The sequence below is a fragment of the Schistocerca serialis genome, chromosome 9 (genome assembly GCF_023864345.2).
Source record: "Schistocerca serialis cubense isolate TAMUIC-IGC-003099 chromosome 9, iqSchSeri2.2, whole genome shotgun sequence".
Lineage (NCBI taxonomy): Eukaryota > Metazoa > Arthropoda > Insecta > Orthoptera > Acrididae > Schistocerca > Schistocerca serialis.
The window spans coordinates 17,389,041-17,406,334 of NC_064646.1; the positions used below are offsets into that span (position 1 = coordinate 17,389,041).

Sequence of the window (17,294 nt, forward strand, 5' to 3'; positions counted from 1 at the left end):
ACGAGAGACCATCTGAAACCAGCTGAAGAGCAAACTGTGCCGTAATCATGGAGTTTCCCCAGAGTCAGAAGAATCTGTAGACGTGTGAGGCTAACAGCTCACCTTAATATGAGAATGAAACGTCTTGTCTTCTTTGTAAAGAGACCTGTTCGTCAACAAGAAAGTCAGATGATTGGGTAAAGTGGCTAAAGAGTGGCAAGTGGGCCCATGAGAATTGTAGAGGGTGGACTAAAGATGACTTGCATGAGTATCGTTGTATTCCATCCTTCTGAGTTCTTGCTTTTACCACAAGGCATGGAGTATAACCGCATTTCGCGTAGTGCTAGGTTATATTAGATGCAATGTATACCATTAGAAATAAGTCCTCATAGATCATGTATGTTGTTCATGCCTAGTTTACCTTCCGCCTAAATTAATTTGAAGGCGTAACAATGAAAATGGCCATTTCCATCTAGTTTTCTCCTCAAGTTTACGGTTATAGGCCAACATCCCCTATATCAGATATGATACTGGTCCCATGGACTTGAACGGTACTCACGTGAAGCTACGTCCACATATATACTCCACAAGCCACCATTAAGTGCTTGGTGGAGGGTACGTTGTACCACTTCCTTCCCAGTTGTAAACGGAGCGAGGGAGAATCAACTGTTCGGTTCTGTACGAACCTAGATATCCCTTATCAGTATTTCACAGTTCTTAAGGGAGCTGTTTGTTAGTGGTACCAGTATCGTTCTGCAGTCTTACACAAATGCTGACTCTAAACTTTCTCAATAGTGTTTTGAGATAAAAGTCTTCTCCCCTGCAGTGACGCTGACTTGAGTTGACGTACTGTTCAAACTACCGGACCGTACTAGTATCCTAAAGCATTTTGTACTGTCGTGATTTTTCCTAATTCGTTAAGGCGAATATCGGGATCGTCACTCTGAAAGGACACAGCCGACTTGCTTTTGCAATCTCGCCCAGTCGAGCTTCAGCTGCGTCTGCTACATCGACGGAACGTTTCCCATTATCTTACATCTGTACTTATTTTCTCAGTAAACTACAACTTTAAAAACGTCGTCGAAAGCTCAGCACTCAACTTGCGTTCGGAAGTTGCGTGATGCGGCGAAAGAGCAGCTCCATCGTTGACCTGACTCATTCACTCCCAAAATTTACAGAAAACTTATACCTTTGTGAGACTGTTGCCCGAGCAGTGGGAATGATTATTTGGCAGCTCTCTGGCATATCTCTTCCCTTGCACTGGGCCTCCTACAAAAGCGTTGCGTGGCGCTGCGAAAGAGCGGCACCATCATCGACCTCACTCATTCACCACAAAATTTACAGAAAACCTGTGTCTTGGTGTGACTGTCGCCTGAACAGCTCTCTCGCATGTCCTTTACCTTGAAATGGGCCTGCTGTAATGTTCGTTCCTCAATAAAGCATTTTCACGGTCTCGGACGTCATTCTGGGTATCATTTGAAGGACTCTTGTAGTAACAGCCAGTAGATATCTTATTGGGTACCCACTTTGCCACCACTTTCAGTCGCGCCATCCTATAGTCACGCGCGAAAGGAACATCTGGCGCCACTAAATAATGCCGCTGTCAGCTTGCTACTATTCGCGTCGTCCTGGTCCAGTAACACCAGAACTGGTTTATGCGGCGCAGCGGGAGGCAACCCGCACCTCAGCGTCGTTACAGTAAGGACCTGCCTGATCAACCGCCCCCCTCCAAACCAACGGCCGTTGCCGCCGGTGCTACAGTTGGGCATTACCTCCGGTTTGAGGTACTGCAAGCGCGAAAGTATAAAAGAGCAGACGCCTCCAGAGGAAGACGCAGTCACCCACCAGACTCCAGCACAGACCTCGTCTTCGCAGCTCCTCATCCTCTCATTATGAACGCCGTAAGTCTGCACTCCACTTCTTAGGGAATAAAATTTCTGTTGAACTATGAACTATAATTGAAGGAGGTTAACTAATACACATATCACTGCCAAGTATCAATTGAACTAATAGACTGATTCTATCAGTTACTAAGGTTAAAGTTTCTACTAATGAGAATTGCGGGATGGTTGCATTCTGAGATCCACATATCGACTGCATCAAGACTTTAGAGATTAAGAAAACTATTTACTAAGTTGCTTATACTGTGTACTAATCGCAGTCGTATTGTTATTGTTCTACTTTCTGTGTCGAATATTCACTATTGGTTAGCGCACCCAGAAATCAAACACACAAAGAGTCCAGCACTAAAGATGCTCGACTCTCAATTTTTTCTCAGTATTCGGATAGAACTAGTTCACCAGCGCTCACGTTGTTGTCGCTGTTGTTCACTTCAGTCCAAAGACTGGCTTGATGCACCTCTCTACATTAGTCTGTCCTGTACTAGTCGCCTGCCAGAGTGGCCGAGCGGTTCTAGGCGCCACATTCTGGAACAGCTGCGACCGCTACAGTCGCAGGTTCGAATCATGCCTCGGGCATGGATGTGTGTGATGTCCTTAGGTTAGTTAGGTTTAAGTAGTTCTGAGTTGTAGGGGACTGATGACCTCATTAGTTAAGTTCCATAGTGCTCAGAGCCATTTGAACCATTTTTTTTTTTTTTGTACTAGTCGATTCATCTCTGTATAGCTGCAGGGAGCTGCATGTATTTCAGGTAACTTAGTGTATTTAACGCTTCATCTCGCTTTACAAATTCTTTCCACCTCTATTCAGTACATCCAGTGCATTATCTAAGAATTCCAGTAATGCAGGCCTCAGAAATCTACTGCACGTCATGTTCTGACAGCTTCCGTCCTCTTTCTACATGTACTGTTCCGGTACTGTTTCATCTGCATGTATCGGGATACATAAAAAAAATTCTTTGTGACAAGTGCTGACTAACCAGTAGGGAGCTGTATCTTTATACTGATCTCTGTGTGGTGGTTAGTTTCGCTATTTTTTTATTTCTGCTCGTTCAGTTCTACACGGCAGTGTTTTTCAACATTTGCCGCCATGAACTTCAAATACAAACGAAAACATGAAACAATTTTTTGAAATAATTTCATAAAAAGTGAGTTTGAGTTTAAAGTCAAGATGACAAAAGTTTCTTCCTCCTTGGATTTCCGGTGAATTTCATTTCACGTTCAGTAAGACAGTGCTTCAGATGTACACGTTGAGGAGTTTCTCTTTCTGTGCAACTCGACATCTTACCTGAAACGAGCAGATCTCGTGTGTTGAAGAAAGCAATATTCAACTGCGTCAATCGACTTCTGATACCAAGAAGACATCCACAGCTACCATTTCGTTTGTTTACCATTTTGTAAAATAAAGTAAGACTTTCAAGATATATAAAAACTGATCATTATTCCAACCATGTTCAGGACTACCCCATAATCAAAAATCTTACTTCTAACTGGCCACATCGTAAATGGTATCATGTGCACTGCCTAGCAACTGCCAGAGCTTAATTCGGCCACAGGGGAAACTGTAAGATTAAATTCACATAAATACACAGTTAATTGATAAAAAGATATGACAGAGTTAACAGCTCATGTTAGTTTCAGCAGAAGACACGTTTTACTGGATCCACGAATACTGATGGACCATGATAAGCTTTGCCTACTGGCCCGTTTTGGCCATTCAGTTTCAACCGAAAGCAGACCCGTTCTCCGTCTATGGCATCATACGGATGCCAGAGGGATGCGGCATGGATGAGACGTGGGGTCAGAACACCGCTCTCCCGGTCGTTGTCAGCTTCCCAGACGCTGGATCCGCTACTTCTCACTCAAATGACTCCTCAGTTGGATCCACAAAGTTGAGTGCACCCTATCCCAGTCTTCCCACCAAGAAAAACGACAAGTCTCTTGGAAGTCTTACCGTAGTTCTCCACTCGGCAGTCACACACGATGAGTAGTGAGCCACAGCGTGGTCTTCTATTAAAGCCACCAGGAGCTGTTCGCCCTGCAGCTTGTTTGTAACAAATGCTTCAAATGGCTCTGAGCACTATGGGACATAACAGCTGAGGTCATCAGTCCCCTAGAACTTAGAACTACTTAAACCTAACTAACTTAAGGGCATCAAACTCATCCACGCCCTAGGCAGGATCCGAACCTGTGACCGTAGCAGTCGCGCGGTTCCGGACTGAGGCGCCTAGAATCGCTCGGCCACAACGGCCGGCAGTTTGTAATAAGGCTACATATATTTGCTAGGCTATATGCAGCCTTATAAAAAACTGAAGTATGCAAAAGACCTCGTGGGATGCATACATGCACGCAAATAGCGAGTATGCAAATGATTAGATTGCACTTCTCTGAGACATGTAGAACGTCCACCAGAGTTTGTTAGTGACGTTCATGTTTAAAGTTTTTACGAAGCATGACAGGCGGTATAAGAGACGAGAACAGCGTGAGGTGTTGAGTAATCACTGCGAAGGCTGACAGATATAATTGCGTAGGCAGGTCGACATAAAAGTTTTCTGGGTATGGTACCGAATCATACTGTATAAAACCAATGCTGGAGAAAACCAACGTTTCGGCCACGGTTGCAGCGGCCTTCTTCTGGGTCTACTGGTCAAGAGGCAGCTGCAACGTTAGTTTTCTCCAGCAGCAGTTTTATACAATATGACGCTGCACCATATCCAGAAAACTTTTATGACGAAGGCTAACAGAGTTTGAAAACTACTTCATACTGGGCCTCTGTATGGTCGGTTGGCCAGATCGTGTAATATCTTAAATTGAAGGACGTTCGGATGTGACAGTAGCCTGATGCTGGTCGCCATGGAATGGTGAGAACGGACATATGCGTCTTCAGTGTACCAGACCGCGTCTGACTACCGCACGAACACCATTGTGTAGTGTGTTAAGAACTTCGTAACCCCTTCACGTCTGCCTCCACCATCCGAGAACAACTAATGGACGTCCTGCCACGTTCTGTGTAATCTCACACTATTGGTCGGAGACAGCAGCCGCTGGGCGTCTCATGGGTAGGCTGCTGTTGACGCCGCAACACAGAATGCTGCATGTTGAGTGGTACTGTAAGCGGGAAGTATTACATTTCAGCGATGAGTCGTGATTGTGCACTACCTTGGACGACTATCGTCAGTGAGTATGACAGCGACCTGAGAGAAGTCTCAAGATCTTGCGAGAAGTCTCATGTTCCCTATGTTTTGGAGGTGCACAGCAATGTTAGGCCTGATGTCACGGTGAAGAGCTGTGGGCATCATGTATGACACGAAATCATGCCTGTTAGTGATTCAGGAAACTGTTACGGTACGCCTCAGACATCCTGCGTCATCACGTTGCAGTACTATTTTCAACAGGTCAGTGCTCGTCCACATACGGCACATGACTCTTTGAAATATATATGTGGTGTTGACGTACTACCGTGGCCAGCAAGATCCTCAGTTATGAAGCCTGATGTCAGTCTGTGACAATACCCAGGATACCAATGACGAGTAGCTACAACAGTACGCCAGATTGTTTCAGGGCAGGATACAATGAGTTTATGACGCCCTTCCCGATAGAATTAGAACATATATCCCGCCCAGACGAAGTAGAGCATCACATGGTTAAATGGATTCACACTGGCAGGTTCTTTGCAAATCTGACTCGATTTTGAAATCACTAAGGTAACACCTCGTACTCTCTCAACCTATTTATTTAATTCCTCCTCTTCAGCGTGCTTGTTTTCCTGTTCATCATTTGTGACATCGCCTTTAATGCTGCTATCCCGTGTAACTTTGCAACCTGTGTAGAAGAATTAGTTATAGGAAAAGTAAAATCATATTTCTGTAAACACCTTACATGGCTAAGCCATGTCTCCGCAATCCCCTTCCTTTCAGGAGTGCTAGTTCTGCAAGGTTCGCAGGTGAGCTTCTGTAAAGTTTGGAAGGTAGGAGACGAGGTACTGGCAGAGATAAAGCTGTGAGGACGGGGCGTGAGTCGTGCTTGGGTAGCTCAGCTGGTAGAGCACTTGCCCGCGAAAAGCAAAGGTCCCGAGTTCGAGTCTTGGTCCGGCACATAGTTTTAATCGGCCAGGAAGTTTCATATCAGCGCACACTCCGCTGCAGAGTGAAAATTTCATTCCGGAAACATCCCCCAGGCTGTGGCTAAGCCATGTCTCCGCAACATCCTTTATTTCAGGAGTGCTAGTTCTGCAAGGTTTGCAGGAGAGCTTCTGTAAAGTTTGGAAGGTAGGAGAGGAGTTACTGGCAGAAGTAAAGCTGTGAGGAAGGGGCGTGAGTCGTGCTTGGGTAGCTCAGATGGTAGAACACTTGCCCGCGAATGGCAAAGGTCCCTAGTTCGAGTCTCGGTCCGGCACACAGGTATAATCTGCCAGGAAGTTTCATCTTACAGAATGTTAGTAAACCTTTAGATGAAATGCAGGGCTATGTGTCTTTAAAGAGAAAAGTAATTATCAAAACTACTACGTTCTCTCTCTCGTCTCTCCCTCAGATGTTTGTTGCGGTGATCCTGGGAGTTGTGGCCGTCGCCAGCGCGACTACAGTACCAGCTGGCACCAGCATCTACCAGCAGCCCCAGTACCAACCACTCCAACCTGGGGTGCAGTACCAGCCTGTGGTGCAGTCAGAACACGTGGTGGGAGGCCGCGTCGTGCCTGGGGTGTACCCAGGCAGTGTGGGCTCGCACGTCTACACCTCAGGGATCGTCCCCAGTGTCTACTCCTCTGGAATCGTTCGTGGCGTCCACCCTGCCAACGCTGCCCCCACTGTAGGTGGGTCCTACCCTTACTATCCCACCGCCTGAGCTTCCAGTTCACAGATTACCTGAACAATTTCACTACGTCTTTCGCTGATCCATGAATGACTGTGTATGTCCAAATTTGGTGAATAAATCTTTTCTCAGTGTCACTATAATAAAGTATTTTGTATTCACGTCTTTTTCCCCATGTATCACACTTAATTGTACATGCTGAATTAAGTTTTGTTTTTACACTGTAACATTAATTATATGCCGGATTTATGTTTGGGTCGTCAGTTTCTTGACTGACTTAATGTGGCACTACCCTCTCCACACAAATTCATCTCATGTCCCAGCCTCTTCGTCTCACAGTAGGACTTGCACACAATCCTAAAATATTTTGTGGTATGTACTCTAATCCCTGTCTTCCCCTACAATTTTTACCCTCCGTGCTTCCATCTAATACAATGGAAATGGTTGTGTGATATCTTTAACCCTTAACTCACGAGGTGACTTTTCAGTAACGTAAGCTGTGAGGTGTCGTCTCTGATACCCCTAGCTTCAAACCAAGTTTTAACATGAAAATAATTTGAAAACTTAATTTTTGTTGCATAACGTTTATGGTTACAAATATAAGTGTTGTTTAAATTCTCCTTGTTGATGTTATTGCATGAAATAAAGCCAGCAGAATTTTATATTTGTATCACGCAAAAATCACATACTTTTGTGGAGCTTTTTCAATAGTACACATAAACGAACAGTTAGAGAACTGAATTTTACGTTCTGAAAAATTATGGTATCCCTGGAGAAAGCAAATTTAGAAAGTAAAAGTAATTTCCTAGGTTTAAACTTGCATACAGAAACTGAACTCGATAGCCAGAGAAAGAAAGGCTGCAAAATTAATAATCAGTACTGCGATCTACATCGTTCTTTACCACCATTCAGAACACATTTAATTTTAACTAACACTGTGATTATTTTGTTGAAGAAGCAGAAAGGTGCTCATCACTATTGTCCTGAAGTTCTTCCTCTAAACAGTCACTTGTTCGCTAGCAGAATTCTGATCACTGGCTATTGAAAAACCTTTATTCTCTTTGTTTACTTCTTGTTCTATGTGACTGACATCATTCTCCAAACAGTGACTAAAATATTCACCAAGTGCGTAAATCTGTCAGATTCTTGCTAACGTATTTTATACTGAACTGAGGAAAACACGAAGCGCGATCTAGGAGACCCCATCACATATGAGCAACAGATGTGAGTAACAGTCAAATAAGGCGGTAACGCAACTGAGAGTAATAATTTGTAGGGTTTGTGATTAAAGGAATGTAGTTGGTGCATAAAACCATTCCACCAAAACTAACCTACAAGAGCGACTTAGAAAATTCTGATGTGGTATGAGAGACCAGACCTCGTGAGTTTAGGGTTAAACACATCATACGATCTTATCTCTTCTGCTTGTCAATATTCTTCAAATATTTCTTAGCATATTCTTTGGAGAACATACCCATACCTTACCTCATCGATACATACTTCAGTAGCACACCACAGATGTTGCGGTATTCGTCTGTCATGTGTCTTTTTACTTCCAGACTACCAGAGTTCCTTAACATGATTTACTTTGCGAATATCAGTTTCTTACATAGTTTACGGTTGGTTTCATTTGTGTTACCCCCCATACAAGTGAATTTTTAGTTTGATCTAAAATCTATAATCTGTATTTATCACACTGTTCACTTGATAGAAAGATCTTGTAAATCTTGTTCTCTTTCGCAGATGATAGGAAAGTCATCTGCAAATCTTTCATCCTGAATTTGTAGCTCACTTATTTCTATCATTACTTCATGGATATATGGAGTCAACAGTAGAGAAGAGAGACTGAATCTAGCTACATCGTGGCACTTCGTTCTTGATGCTGAAGTCTTACTGTTTCCTCTTACTTCTTGTACATATTTTATAATACGCAGCTAGCCACATACCTTATATCTAACGTTTCAAACAGCAGTACCTTTTATAAAAATGGATGCATGTAAGTGTGTATGTATGTATGTTCCATGTTTCCTCCTGAAACACTGCATCGATTTCACCCGAAGTTGATACACATATCCTTTACCTTCAGGCACCAATCACTGTGGGTGTAAGAACCAGCATAGTATCATATTTCAGAAGATATTAAACACGCTATAAGACACATCGTTCAAGAGATAAGACTTCAGAATCACTGAGGTGCGTGAAAAAATTCCGCACCAATCATGAAGTTTTAATACATTTATTCTTTATTTCTAAAACACTCCTACAGATGAGGAAAGTTTCGAAAATCCCTGAAATCTGGCAGCACGTTTGAAAGCTTCGAAGCATTAACGGCTGTAGTTGAAAACTATAGGCACCTAACCGCTGTGAAGCGGCGTTGCGACACAGACGTTTGCAAAATAGCATTGTAGACACATGAAGCAGCTGTACCTAGCATGCAAAAACTGTAGCGCAATTTTAAAGAAATTGATTTTTTCGATATTACGCTATAGACAAAGTTCATACTTGTTGTCGTTTTCAATAGAAAGTTAGAAAAATGAATACCCAGGCCCTTCTAGGTTTGTCATGTGGTTTGTTGTATACACAAATTAAAGAAGAGTGTACGTGTGCATATTCGGGATTTCCACCCAAACCCGATGGATAAATTTCAAGCAAATTAGGCACAGAAACAGCAGACCTAACAAATGTGAGCACCATGATGCTTATAAACTGCCAGCTCTATTAGGAGCGAAGATATGGACAGCTGGATGTATGGGTACAGTACTGGTCTGCCAAATCAATCTCCTTTACAGGATAAGAAAAGTGTTCTGGGCCCTGACATGTAGGCCTGTTGTGTAGTTGTAGTATAGGTTTGCTTTATTGAACTGGTTTTCATGGCAGCACCTATGTTCAGGGTCACATAAATGATTTTCAAGCCTCTGAGGTGTAGCGTATCCTACATGACAGCTGTGTTGTGAGAGGAGTAAAAGTGTGCTTTGTTGACCTGTATTGCATGGGTTACGTGTTCCAATGACAATGGCTGGGGAGAGGCTGAGATGGACAGGTGATGGGCAGAATGAGGGAGAGGATGAAGTGAAAAGAGATGGAGTAGGAAGAAGATGAATGAGCCTGGTGGGAGGTGTAAATTGGTAGTGAGCAGGTGGAAAAGGAAGAGAGGGTGGCGAACATGGAGAGGGAGCAAGATATGGCCAGAGGGACGAGGAACGAAGATATGCTCAGAGTAAGGTATTAAGCAAGTGGACCAAGAGTGGGTGAAGCGGAGATAAAAAGGCAACGAGAGTACGGAGAAGAGATAGATGGAGGTGTGAGAACGAGGTAGAAAGACAGACGGAGGAAGAGTAGGACATTGAAAGGGAGAGGAAAATATGTGGTCAGTATATGTGTCGATTTTATTCATCAAGATTTAACTATTTTAGAATGTCGATCATTTTTTTACTATTGTTAAGTTTTGGGTTCTTTATCGAGTGCAGTGGCAGAATTGCCTGTGTGGTGTCTTTCTCTACTGTTCTAAGATATTCCCCGTAATCGTTTCCATTTCTTTGACATTTTATAAACCTACGAATCTTCCCCAAGAAAAAGGGTGAGCGAAGAAACAAAGTGAGAGAGAGGGGCATATGAGAGCCAAAGAGCTTATGTATCTGCACTGCCGGAAAAAAAATACTACCCCTGGAAAGACGACGTCGATTGTGATCCGATGACGGCATATGCCATCTATGAAATGGTAGAAGTAGTCCACCAACAGATAGCATAGTGGCGTAGCTACCAGAGTGCCATTTGGGAGTACCCTTTAAAAGGAATTGTTCACAGCCATAAGGCTCAGTACAGTGCAAACGCGTGAAGCAAGCAGTCAGTTTTGCACCAGAGTTGCACTCGTGCTTCCTACAGTCACTTGAGAGAGTTTGAAAGGGGTCAAACTGGTATCAGTGGTCACGTGAGCATTCTCACACATGTAGACGCGGTACTGGACTTTCACACAGGTAACTGCCAGAATCGTCGTAATGTAAGGGCAGCGGTGGCAGATCGTACAGCTACCACAGCACAGGTAAGAGGGATAGTGGGTCCAGATGTATCGACAAGAACTGTTTCAAACGAGTTACTGGCAATGGGACTGCGGGCATGCAAACCTCTAGCCCGTCTTCAACTCATGCGACAGCATCGACGTACACGGCTCAACTGATGCTGTCAGGGGATCACTGGGAAGATGGAAGGGCGCACCATGGTCTTCAGAGATGAAATCAGATTCTCCCTGCGCGCAAGAGATGGTCGTGTGCACGTACGACGCATTTCTGGCGAGCGCTGTCTCGTAGAGTGTATTCGTCCAAGTCATACCACCGCCGCCCCAGGTCCTATGGTCTGGTTTGCTGTAAGCTACGACTCTCGTTCATCCTTGATGTTTCTGGAGGGGAGGCTAACCAGCGCTCGATATGTGCAGACTGTTCTGTTGCTGTTCTTGCAACAGGAAGTTGATGTGTTGTTCCAACAAGGTAATGCTCGCCTATAAACTTCCAATGACACTGAACGTGCTCTGCAAGACGGGCAGCAAATTGCTTGGCCAGCACGATCTCCAGACCAGAAGACACTCGTGCGATTCATCGACTAATAGCTCTTACGTAACTCCATGTACAGCTGGAGCAGACGTGGCATAACGTATACCAGGACAGTATCTGCAGTCTGTACGATCGACTGGGCGCCAGAGTAAGTGGCTACATTGCCGCCGGTTTAGGCTACACCACTTACTGATATGAATATTTCAGCATGGGTCGATACCTCGCACATCAGAACCACTTGCGCTATTGGTGAGTAAATGTAAGCATTCCATGTATTCCAGATGCAACAATAAATTATGACTGAATTGGTAAACTCTAAAAGCTTCTACTAATTTTTTTCCCAAGCAATGAATATCACTAAACCACTATCCTCGAACCAGGTTTTCTACCCAACGGCTTCCAGGGGAAACCAAAATTTAACTTTCAACACATCGTATAATTTCTAACACAATTTAAAAATTTGTAAATTTTATCATAAATCGAAATCGACTCATTATAAGGTATAACCTCATATTAAAAGTTTAACACAGTGTTGCAAGACGTTCGAAATCCTGAGAAAAATGCGGGTAAGGTACAGGGAAAGATGGACAATACAGAATATGTACAAGAGCCAAGAGAGAACAGTAATAAAGGAAGACCCTGAACGAAGTACTCGGTGCAAAATAGCTGTAAGACAGGGATGTAGTCTTTCGCTCCGACTGTTCAACCTGTACATCGAAGAAGCAATGACGGAAATAAAAGAGGTTTAAGTGTTCAAGATGGAATAATAGCAATGGAAAGGTTCGCTGATGACAGTGGAAATGAATAAGAATAAAGTATCTGCTGAATGGAATGAACACTGAGATGAGTAAAAAATTAATTCAGAATAAAGACGAAAGTAATGAGAAGTATCAGAAATGAGATCTACGAGAGTCTTAACATCAGGATTGTAGTAGCTGAAGTCAAGGAGGTCTGCTACCTATACTGCAAAGTCACCCATGACGGACGAAGTAAGCTGAAATGCCAGAAGCTGGAGGGGAGTGGTAAGGTGCCAAGCCACTTTAGAAACAGACTTTCAAACAGATTTATCATTAGCCTCTCCAAATTTTTAAGCATTTGAATACAGATGGTAAGCTAAGGAAATTTTGAACAATCTCTGAGAACCAGCATTAAAGAACATTATTAACTTGACAGCTCTGATTGCCGATAGTAAAATAATATTGACAATAAACAATATGTAAAAGAATTCCAAGTGTCTTCAAGAATGACCTTTTCTGCTTAAAACAAATAATTACGACTCACAAATTAAAAAACGGCAGACTTGAGAAATCTCTCAAGACAGCCAATTAAAAAAAAAGATACAACTATAGCGAATCCATTGAAAACGAAGGGATAAACAATAGTATTTAACTTCTTGGGGTGGAGGTTATGCGGCACAATATTGGTATTAGTTTTACAAATGGTAGATCCTTCAGTGTACTTGCTGGCCCACATCTTGGCCCTTGTGCTTACAATAACTTGTGATATCTACAGCACAAATCTGTTAGCACTAGGCATTGACAAGAATCCACAGCTCTTCATTAAGTTGTTTAACAAGGGTAGGAAACATACGTAACCCCACGGATGCACACACACACACACACACACACACACACACACACACACACACACACACACACACACATAAAAAATTTGTCGTTGTCAAGTACAATTACTTTGAATTTAGCCGACAACTGTACCAACAGTGTGAGGGGCTCGCTATGGGCAACCCTTTAGCCGGCATCCTTGCCGACATCTTTATCAATTCCTTGAAAAGAAAAAAGCTTTTTAACCGTGTCTCAGCCGATACACTAGGTATCCTTTCTTACACAAGATACGTTGACATCTACATCTACAACTACATCCATACTCCGCAAGCCACCTGACGGTGTGTGGCGGAGGGTACCTTGAGTACCTCTATCGGTTTTTCCTTCTATTCCAGTCTCGTATTGTTCGTGGAAAGAAGGATTGTCGGTATGCCTCTGTGTGGGCTCTAATCTCTCTGATTTTATCCTCATGGTCTCTTCACGAGATATACGTACGAGGGAGCAATATACTGCTTGATTCCTCGGTGAAGGTATGGTCTCGAAACTTCAACAAAAGCCCGTACTGAGCTACTGAGCGTCTCTCCTGCAGAGTCTTCCACTGGAGTTTATCTATCATCTCCGCAACGCTTTCGCGATTACTAAATGATCTTGTAACGGAGCGCGCTGCTCTCCGTTGGATCTTCTCTATCTCTTCTCAGCTCAGTAGCTCAGTACGGGCTATTGTTGAAGTTTCGAGACCATACCTTCACCGAGGAATCAAGCAGTATATTGCTCCCTCGTACGTATATCTCGTGAAGAGACCATGAGGATAAAATCAGACAATAACATCACTTTCAATATATTTCTAAAAGAAACAGTCTCAAAAAAATTGCCTTTTTTCACTCTTCCGTCCACCGAGCCACCTCTATACCACTTTCAACAGAAAACTTCAATCAGGAGATTAATTTACTTCAAACCATAGCAGTCAATAACGAAAATACGCCTAACATAGAGGACGATATTCTAAAAAAGAAAACTGCAAGAACTACCACGCTCAACACCTCATACACTGAAATTAACCCAATAAAACGTTTTTCTATTCCTTTCATAGGACTCATTTCCTATCAGATTCAGCGCATGCTTCGCAACAAATACAACTGCAATGTTGCCTCCTATACTAATAATAATCTGAAGAGAAACTTCATTCATAATTTGAAATCCATTCGCTCACCTGCAGAAAATTCTGGCGTTTATAAGATCATCTGCGATACCGGCTCCTCCTATTATATAGGGCAAACCGCACGTGCTTTCACCATCAGATACAAAGAACATCTTTTGAGAAAGAACGACACCAGTCCCCTAAATTCATCCTTTGCCGATCATCTCTTAATTACTGGACACGTGCCTAAAGCCATAGGCGATAGCAATATTCTGCATACCGAAAAGAAGAGGCGTAGGTTAGATGTTTTAGAGGAACTGGAGATTTTTAAACATCTCTCTCGTCATGATGGCCTCATTCTCAACGAACAGCTGCAGCTGCGAAATAAAAACTTTTTCGACTGTATAAAGCCATTGCTTGATCTTTGATTCAGATTTCCTCATGCAGTTTACCGAAATGTTGTTTTGCTGTTACATCTTTGCCGTTTTCTTGTATATCATAACTGACTTTTTTTTACGTTACAAAATGTATCTCTGTTTAAAGCAGATAAATATGTAACTTCATCCTATTATTATTAGTGCTTACGTTATGCCTGAATCAGCTGCATCACAATTTCATGCGCCTAATTTTGAATGTACTGTGGCCTAGTTGTTTCTGCGGCTACTAGATGGCGCTCGCAGCAACACCATGTTTACTTGTCCACACTTCCTAACGTGGGCACCTCAGTCTTGTTGCAACCCTTGTTAACTCAAGTACGAGCAGCCCTTACCGGCTCGCCATCTTATTTACAACTATTCATGACGTAGCCTTTCCGGCTTAGATTTTTTAAAATGTGACTTTACGTACTGCATTTCTTTCCAGTCAGCAGAAACTTTAATTTTATTAATGTATTATACACCTAATATGTTTTAGAACAGTTAGTTTAATTCTGAAGACGACGCTCATAGTAGTGTCGATACCTGGTGAATTTTGACTTAATATTTGTGATCGACGGCTTATTTGTTCTAATATAAACTTGTTTTCATCATTTACCAACAAAGCATAAATTTTATAGACTACACTTCTTGGAAAATCTATCCATTCTTCTTTAAAAAAATCTTTTATTTCTCCTTCGGTTTTCCCTATTTTTTGTTCTTTCTCAGAAATATTTTTGTATTCGTCTTTTACAGGTTGTGTATTATCAAAATATTCTAGTTTTCTTTCTTGTATTTAAATTCTCTAGTTATTGTTCTTGTTTTTTAGTAGATTGTAAACATGGCATACTGATTGGTTTTATTTTTAGAATAGGAAATGGAGAATGTTTATTCTTTGATTTATCTTTTTCTACACACAAATGCAATAATATTATTTGTTTTTATTGCTCCCAGTTCTTCTATATTTATGTCTTTTGGTATTGCAGAAAACAGGCTCCTGGTCTTAGAGAAATACGTGTCTCCAGATTTCATAGAGCATATTTATATTACAGAAATTACATTCTCTGTCTCTTCAAAAATTTCTATGCATTAATAGGAAACAAGTTGAAGTTAAAAGGACATAGAAGAAATTTAATCAATTTTTCTCTTTCATCTTTACTATCTGTTAAAATTTTTATTTGTGTTCCTGTTAATTTTTCATTATTTTTATTACCCAGTTAGAGATATTGCAAGAGATTATTGTAAATAAGATAACAACTATTTTGAAGTGTCTGTTAATTTTTGCCACATTTTAGGTAATGGAACAGAATAAAGGGAGGTTTCTCGAAATATTTTCTGTTATTATTATTTCAAAACTATCTGTTAATGCATCCAACTCTTCTTCTTTTTATAAATGTGGATCAATACTCATAAGTTTCTCCTTCTAGCCTTGTAATTCCTATTTCTTTAGATATTTTAGAAGCAAATGTTTCCTTTAATCTACTGCCGGCAAAATTTAAGGAATCTGTAATATAATTACCAAGTTGTTTGTTATCTCCAGGACTCGATAACTGGCAAATGCATGTATTGTATACTTTTGCTCTAGAATTAGAATTAATCAAAGTCAAACAGTCTTTTCCAACATAATTGTTATTACTATTACATTACATTCCTATTTATATTCTCCTTGCATCAGCAAATTAAAATTGTTTGTTAAATATTTGCACATTCTTATTTATTAAAAAATCTTGCGAAATCTTGTGTTATGTCAAAACCCAATAAATAATAGTGTTCCTTTTTAAGTTTCTCCAAAATGTCTGATAAGTCTTTTAAAAGTATATTTAATTTAATGTCTGCTTACTCTATTTTGAAAGGAATAGCGACAGGATTTTTATATTTTAGTTTTATAATTTTTATATCTTTATTAATAATTTGTTTGTAACGAGATTATAATTATTCAGATTTTCTGTAAGCAACCATATGCCAAATCTCTCATTAGCTGGTTTTATTTTATTTCCAAAAAGTTCTCTTGCAGAATATTTGTTTTTATTTGTACCCCACACTTTAATTTCAGCTTCCATTTATAATGGAAAGAAGTTATTAGATTTATGTAAAAACAGCCAGAATTTAAAAAGGTTGAAAAATCGAAATAATAAAAAATAGCCAAAACTGGGTTACTGAAAGTAAAGTGAAGTGTTTTTCTTACCTATATGAAGGAATTTGGCCATTATCTCATGAAGTGATCAAAGCGTCAGTATTATGGAGGAGAGCTAGCCATTTGATAACACATTTTCTATCCTCACTCCTACATGATTCATCGCTATCCCAAAGCCGGGTTTAAGATGTGTCCTAAAGAGTGGGTGGCACTGCATACGTCCAAGTAGCCAACGTGAGAGCTGTAAGTATTTGACTGTTTGCTGCTACCATCCTTCAGCTTAGTGAATCCGTCTGGCTTTGTATACATAGTCCTCCTGATTGTACTTCAGTTTTTTTTTAATATGGAAACAGATACCTGTCGAATTGGACCTCTCATGTAAATAAATGTATAGAACTAGGAAGCATGCCAGGCGGATGGAGAAAGTCAACAATCAAACTAATATATAAGGGAAAATGAGATGCAGAGAACCCGATCGCGTACAGAGGAATAGCGTTGAAATCCAAGCCACTGAAACTCCTAACGGAAATCCTAGCCAAAAGGCTGGCAGAGAAGCTCGAACTCCTTCAACCAGAGGAGCAGTTCGATTTTAGGAAGGGACGGTTCACGATTCTGGCAGTAGAAATCGTGCTGGAACAAATAAAACTGACGATAGGAAGACCCAAAGGAAAACTGTATGTGGTTTTTGTCGGCTACCCAAAAGCCTTCGACCTGGTCAGCAGAAAGGTTTTAACAGACAAAATGGAGGAACTAATTTGAAGAACGAGTACAACGACCCTGATATCGAACATACTGGCAGAGAAACACATACAGA

At 41.4% G+C, this 17,294-nt stretch overlaps 1 protein-coding gene across 1 annotated transcript; it reads left to right on the forward strand.

Annotated features, from left to right (window-relative positions):
• The first annotated feature begins 1,730 nt into the window (after window positions 1–1,730).
• On the forward strand, window positions 1,731–6,845 carry LOC126418614 (cuticle protein 9.5-like). Its single transcript, XM_050085453.1, has 2 exons — window positions 1,731–1,880; window positions 6,408–6,845. The coding sequence occupies exons 1-2, from the start codon at window positions 1,872–1,874 to the stop codon at window positions 6,717–6,719; spliced, it is 321 nt and encodes a 106-aa protein (XP_049941410.1). The 5' UTR covers window positions 1,731–1,871; the 3' UTR covers window positions 6,720–6,845.
• The last annotated feature ends 10,449 nt before the right edge of the window (window positions 6,846–17,294 follow it).